The sequence below is a fragment of the Pongo pygmaeus genome, chromosome 8, assembly GCF_028885625.2.
Source record: "Pongo pygmaeus isolate AG05252 chromosome 8, NHGRI_mPonPyg2-v2.0_pri, whole genome shotgun sequence".
NCBI classification, from domain to species: Eukaryota; Metazoa; Chordata; class Mammalia; order Primates; family Hominidae; genus Pongo; species Pongo pygmaeus.
In genome coordinates this window covers 103,020,864-103,026,938 of record NC_072381.2, presented here as the reverse complement: position 1 = coordinate 103,026,938, position 6,075 = coordinate 103,020,864, and the positions used below count along the sequence as shown (strand labels likewise).

The 6,075-nt window shown below is 56.4% G+C and overlaps 1 protein-coding gene across 1 annotated transcript; it reads right to left on the bottom strand.

The window, feature by feature from the left end:
* Positions 1-313: 313 nt before the first annotated feature.
* On the bottom strand, positions 314-4,751 carry MARVELD1 (MARVEL domain containing 1). Its single transcript, XM_054436431.2, has 2 exons — positions 2,470-4,751; positions 314-1,264 (listed from the first exon to the last, which is right to left on the bottom strand). Exon 1 carries the CDS (start codon positions 4,564-4,566, stop codon positions 4,045-4,047), a length of 522 nt encoding a protein of 173 aa, XP_054292406.1. The 5' UTR covers positions 4,567-4,751; the 3' UTR covers positions 314-1,264; positions 2,470-4,044.
* Between the last annotated feature and the right edge of the window lie 1,324 nt (positions 4,752-6,075).

Sequence of the window (6,075 nt, the reverse complement as noted above, 5' to 3'; positions counted from 1 at the left end):
AGGCAGTGGAGCTCCCTAACAGAGGGCCCATTGAGAGCAGGGACAAAAGCCTCTGGAATTCCCTCCAGCCTCCATCAGGGACACACGCAGTTTTCTTCCCTCTGGTTTCTGTCCTCAGGCAACCCCTGGTCCAGGCTCCTAACTGCACTAGAGATCTGTGAACTCACTCTCTTTCCCTCCTAGAAGGAAACAGGAAGCCAGAGAGGCCAAAACGAGGCCAGCAGCAGGGCGTGAGGCACAATGAGACAGAATGGGAGGACCTCACATGGAGGGATACTATGGAGGACCAGGACAGAAGACACAAACACCAAGAGCAAACAACCAAACTTTATCCAGAAAAGCATATTTGTAATCACCACTCAACAATGAGGAACATTGGTCCCCTCTCCCCAACCACCCTCACTCTTCCCAAACCCACTCTCTCTTTTGGCTTTTATAGAACACTGTAGAAATTCTTTCCTGAGTCTGCAAATGGCCCCAGACTGGTCTGGGAGCTGCCCAGAGTGGTCTTGGGCTGGACTGAGTCCTGGTGCCCAGAGAGGGAGGCCTATGCAACTGCTTCCAGTATCCAAAAGTTCTGGGGGCAAGTCGGGTGGCCACCCCCATGGCACAGGGCCTTGAGGGAGGGTGAGTGTGGTGGCAGTCTTACGTGTCCTTCTCGTACCTGGCAGACAGAGTGAGCACAAGCTGCTGGAAGCCAAGCGGGAAGGCACATCTAGAAGAGCAGCGAGCTCTGGAATGCTACAGGCACGTGTGGATGGATGAGGCTCCATGGCGGCCAAGGAGATATCTGCTCCTGAGTAAGGTCACCTGACCACAGACAGCACCAGGGCCTGGGGGGCTAAGAAGGAGATCTTGAGAAGGATGGACCTGAGCTAAAGATGTAACTTAGATGGTGATCTGAAAAAAGGAAAAAAGAATAAAGGCTGGAACTCAAACCCACTGTTTAGGGTACAGGAGTACACAGCTAAGTTCCAGGTGTCCAGAATCTTGTGTCCAAATCATAGCACAAGGAAAACAGGAATTCTCTTGAGTTAAGGCAAAATCAGTCTTCACCCATCTGGGCTCTTCCATTGCATGGTGCGGAAAGGAAGGGGCTGGGCAGAGGTCATTCCTCTCCCCATCTCCCCCTATTGCCAGTGAAGACTCTGAAAGCTTCTGCAGGCCAAGGCCAGAATGGTGTTGCCAGCCCAGGGCAGCGGGCCCTGAGAACGGTCGGTGTGACCAGCTCTGGGAATCTCCATGGCCTCAGCAACATGGAAACCTGCAACAGGAGAACCAAAGTCAAAGGGCTTCCAAGGCACCCCAAGTGTCTCACCCCAGGCTCTCACTGCACCAGCACTTGGGGCTGAGGGAACTCCTAGTCTCAAGCCTCGGCCCCCCAAAGTGCTGGGATTACAGACGTGAGCCACTGCAACTAGCTGTGAATGTTCTTAATGTCACTGAACTATACACTTAAAAATGGTTAAGATGGTAAATTTTATGTATATTTTACCACAATTTAAAAAATAGCTACATTAACACTATCTAACATGTATTGATACCCTACTATATAGAGTATAGCCTGGTCATGAAGAGGCCAGGCTGCCAGGGTTCAAATCCTACCTCTACCACTCATTAGCTGGGAGACCTTGGGCAAGGTATTTAACCTCTCTGGCATTCATCTTCCTCATTTGGAATATGGGAATGACATTAGAACCCATCTCAATAGGGTTACTGAGAGAATCAATGGACACCTGTAAAATGCTATTATGTGTAGCCAACCACATAATAGAGCTACATAGGTGCTCTGATGGCAACATATCTAGAACTACATTCATGCTTCACACACCCTGAAACTACACCTTCGCAACCTCCACAGAGAAATCTAACACCTGTACACCTAAGCTTTAAAAACAAGCTCACAAGAACACACGGCCTCCCCTCTTCTAGTTTCTAATCCAGAGAAGGTTGAACCTTTTCAACAGCAGACCTGGCCAGGCACAGTGGCTGAGATCTGTAATCCCAACACTCTAGGAGGCTGAGACAGGAGGATCTCTTGAGCCCAGGAGTTTGAGACCAGCATGCAAAATACAATGGGGCCCTGTCTCTACAAAAATTTAAAAACTAGCCAGGCATGGTGGTATGTGCCTGTAGTCCCAGCTACCCAGGAGGCTGAGGTGAGAAGATCGCTTGAGTCTGGGAGGTCGAGACTGCAGTGAGCCATAATCACACCACTGCACTCCAGGGTGGGTGACACAGTAAGACTGCCTCAAAAACAAAACAAAAAAGAAAGAAAAAATAAAAGAGCAGACCATTGAAGAGTTTAGCAAAAAGGTTGAATTTTCACAACTCCATAGATGTGGTTATTACTATCACCTCTCCAACTTGCTCTGAATAAAAACCCTTTAACTTCTGGAAAAGGAGGAGGCTCTGTGCTTTTTATTCAAATGCCCAGGACCCCTTCCAGAAAACCAAGAAGCGTCTTACCTTACAGGCCCAGCCAGCAGGTCACCCCAGCGCCAGAGAGTGGTTCTTCTCTTTGGTAAGGGAGACCCACCCTGCCAGCTGCTCCAGGTCGGTGCTGGCATCTCTTGCAGGTGACTTTCCTTTAGACTGGGAAAACCATCTGAATAACTTTGGCTTCATTTCTCCAACAATGTAAAGGAATGTTCAAATTCCCCAGTTCGGGTCTCTGGCTAGAGGCAGCAATCTACTTCCTCACTGGGGTGGGTCCCCTCCCTTTGCTAGAGAAATTCCCTGGGGAAGAAAGAGAAGGCGCCCCCCAAATCTTCAAACAGAACACAGCCAATGGGTTGGGCCCTTCGGCATGAATGAGAGCCCGGACAGCACAGGGATGCTGGGAACCTCAAGGTGGGAATACTGCTCCAGGCCCAAGAGCAGTTAATACAGTAAACTAAATTATTTCTGTAACAGCGGGACTTCTCAGAGTCTCTGATAAGCTAATGAGCATCTCCAAGAAAGGGAGACAGCACCGTTGACAAACCCATTTGGCCTTGAAACCCTCTTTTAGCAGAGGCGGCTCCTGAGCCAGGGGTCCTGACTCACCCACCCTTTTAATGCAAACAGCGCTGGAGTGCAAGTCTGGGTTCCAATCTTACTCTGGCTGTTCCCAAGAGCAGGCTCTGGGTCCCCATCTGTAAGAAGGGGTGGGGTTCACCTTAACATTCCACCATGGTCGTGGAACTCCTAATGCAAACAGATACGGGGGGGTGGGGATGAGGGGGGCGGCAGAAGCCTGTGAGGAAGGCTGGGAAGAGACTTGTGTCACGGAGAGGCCAGGACAGTTAGTGTGTATTTGGGACTGGCCTGCAAAAACCTTAAGGACAAAGGCGGAGTAGGTAGAGGCAAGAGGAGACTCCACAAGTGTAAGGGTATAGCCCACCGGCTTCTCCTATCGGTCCCCACCTCGGCGGATGGGCCCCACCCCAAGACAACCGAGCACAGAGTGACGGGCTGGGAGCGGCTTCGCAGGATGCCAGCACAATCCCCAGCTAAAACCAAACTCATCGCTCATCCTGGGACCAGCCAAGGCCTGTCCTCAGCTCCGCCCGCGGCCCAGCGCCTGCGTTTTACAGCACCGGAGGCTGGACGAGGGGCCGGGGAAGGGAGTGCTCTTCCGACCACGGGGCGGGAGGGAAGGGGGCAGCCAGAAGCCTGGTTCCAATTTGGGAGCCTCCCCCGGATCTGCGCGGCGCCTGTCCACGTCTTAGTCGCAGCAGGGAAGGGAAGAGGAACCGCGAGGTTTCGCCTCGGGGCGGCTCGTCTGCGAGTGTGTGTCCGCCCCTCGGATCGCAGCCTGCGCTTGTCCCGGGAGACGGCGCGTCCGGCGCGGCGGTCGGGATTCTGGGCGGCGGCAGCGCTGCCGTCGGGCGGGAGCTGAGCGTCAGGGTCCCTGGGCGCGGGCGACAGTGGAAACGCTGGAGGGCAGGGAGAGGGTGCCAGGGCGCACCCGCGCGGGGCGGCGGCGGGGGGAGGGATTAAGGAGGCTGGTCTCCGGGGGTTCCCCCGCCCCGATCGGGGCCGCGGCGGGCGCGGGCGGCCTCACGCCACCTCCTGCTTGCCCTGGCAGCGACGCCCGCAGCCATAGAGCGCCGAAAGCAGGTAGAGGCCGTGGCAGACGCCGCCGCAGACGGCGGCCGCCAGGAAGGCGTGGTAGGCGCAGGGCAGCGGGTAATCCTTGAGGTTGCAGTAGCTGTGGCGCTGCATCTGGTCGCTCATGATGCCGGTGGCTGCGCCGTAGAGTGCGGCCGCCAGCACATCGTGCGCCACGTTGACCATGAGCCAGCGCGAGCCCAGCACGGGGACCAGCTCGTGCTTGCCCAGCAGCGTGAGGAAGTAGAGGCCCAGGGTGAGCAGCCAGAAGAGCACGGACACGAAGAGCGCGAAGTGCACGGGGCCCTGGTACTTGCTGGTGGCGATAGTGATCCAGAAGGCAGCGCCGGCCAGCAGCTGCAGCAGCCGCAACACGCCCAGCGGGCTGCGCAGGAAGGGCCGCTGCAGGCGCACCGCGCCGCGGGCCGCACGCGCCTGGGGCGGCGGCTGGCGCGGGGGCGGCGGGAGCATGGCCCCCGGGCGCGGTGGCGGCGGCGGCGGCGCCCCGAGCAGCGGAATGGCGGCGCCTTGCTCGCGGGGGCAGCCCGGCCCAGGTGCCCTCTGCGCCCGCCGCGGCCTCCTCGCCTTGCTCCCCTCTTAGTCCTCTCTTCCTCTCCTCCTTTCCCCACCCTTCCTCTACTCTCTCCTCCCCTCGGCCCTCCTCGCCTTCTCTCTCCCGCTCTCCACCCTTCCCACCCGCCCCTTTCCCTTCCCCTTCCCCTCGGCTGTCTCCTCCCCCGCGCGCTTCTCCCGGCTTCCTGCCATCTCTCTTTCCATCTCGCTCACCACCCTGGCGCCCCACTTTCCCCTCCGCGCCAGGCCCCCAGCTCGGATTCCTTCGTCCTCCGGCCAGGGCAGGGCCTTCCGCCCTGCCCGCCCGTGCGCTGCTGCGCCAAGTTTGCCACATCTGGGGCCGCCCCTACTCGCCCTGCCTCCTCCTTTTCCCTCTTTCCTGCCATAGCGCCCACACCGGGCCTCTGGGCTCTTTCTGGGCGCGGGAGGAGAGCAGTGCTGGTTTTGAACTGACATCCACTGTCACCTGGACGCCGCAGTCTCCTGCCAGGGCCCGCCTTGTCCTGTCCAAAGCTGTCCAAGTTCCCCGTGTCGGAGTAAGAGTCCATCACCCACCAGAGGCACCGCCACCCGTCCCACTCGGCACAAGCTTATTGTCCACACCCTCTTTTATCCAACCCTCCCTTGGCATCCTCCTGTCTTGCCCAGATTCAAAATACGCTACCTAACATGGCTGGGACACAAACCCAGGGCCAAGAGGAAGCAAAGCCCACGGACTTAACTACTAGGCCTAACTGCCTGTGATGGAGGCTAACGATGCTTTACATTATTGTTATTCCGTGCGACCGCTTTACCTGCGTTCTCATTTAACCCTCAGAGCAACCACAGAGATACACGCAACTCCCCTCTCATTTTGCTGAGGAGGAATGAAGCTTACCTGGGTTCAGACCAGGAAACTGGTAACTACCGCCAGTCTCTCTTCTCTCCTTCATGCTCAACCTTTGTGCCCATGGCATCTTTCTTTTTTCTTTTTTTGGGGGGGATGAGGGGCGGTGGGGTAGAGTACTGTTCTGTCGTCCAAGTTGGAGGGCAATGGAGCAATCTGCTCACTGCAACCTCCGCCTCCCGGGCTCAAGTAATTCTCCTGCCTCGGTCTCCCAAGTAGCTGGGACTACAGTCGCGAGTGCCACCACACCCAGCTAATTTTTGTATTTTTTTTTAGTAGAGACAGGGCTTTGCCATGTTGGCCAGGCTGGTCTCGAGCTCCTGACCTCAAATGATCCGTCCCCCCTTGGCTCCCAAAGTGCTGGGATTACAGGCGTGAACCACCAAGCCAGGTCATGACATCTTTCTAAAAGACAGACCTGATGTTTGTTACACTGCTTCCCCTACCGAGACAGGACAGAAGCTGTCTCTTCTGTGTGGCCTATTTCACAATTTGTCCCCAACCAATTTCCAACTTCCTGG

Coding starts and splice junctions, on each gene's coding strand:
- MARVELD1 (XM_054436431.2), bottom strand. CDS start 4,566: ATGCTCCCGCCGCCCCCGCGCCAGCCGCCGCCCCAGGCGCGTGCGGCC.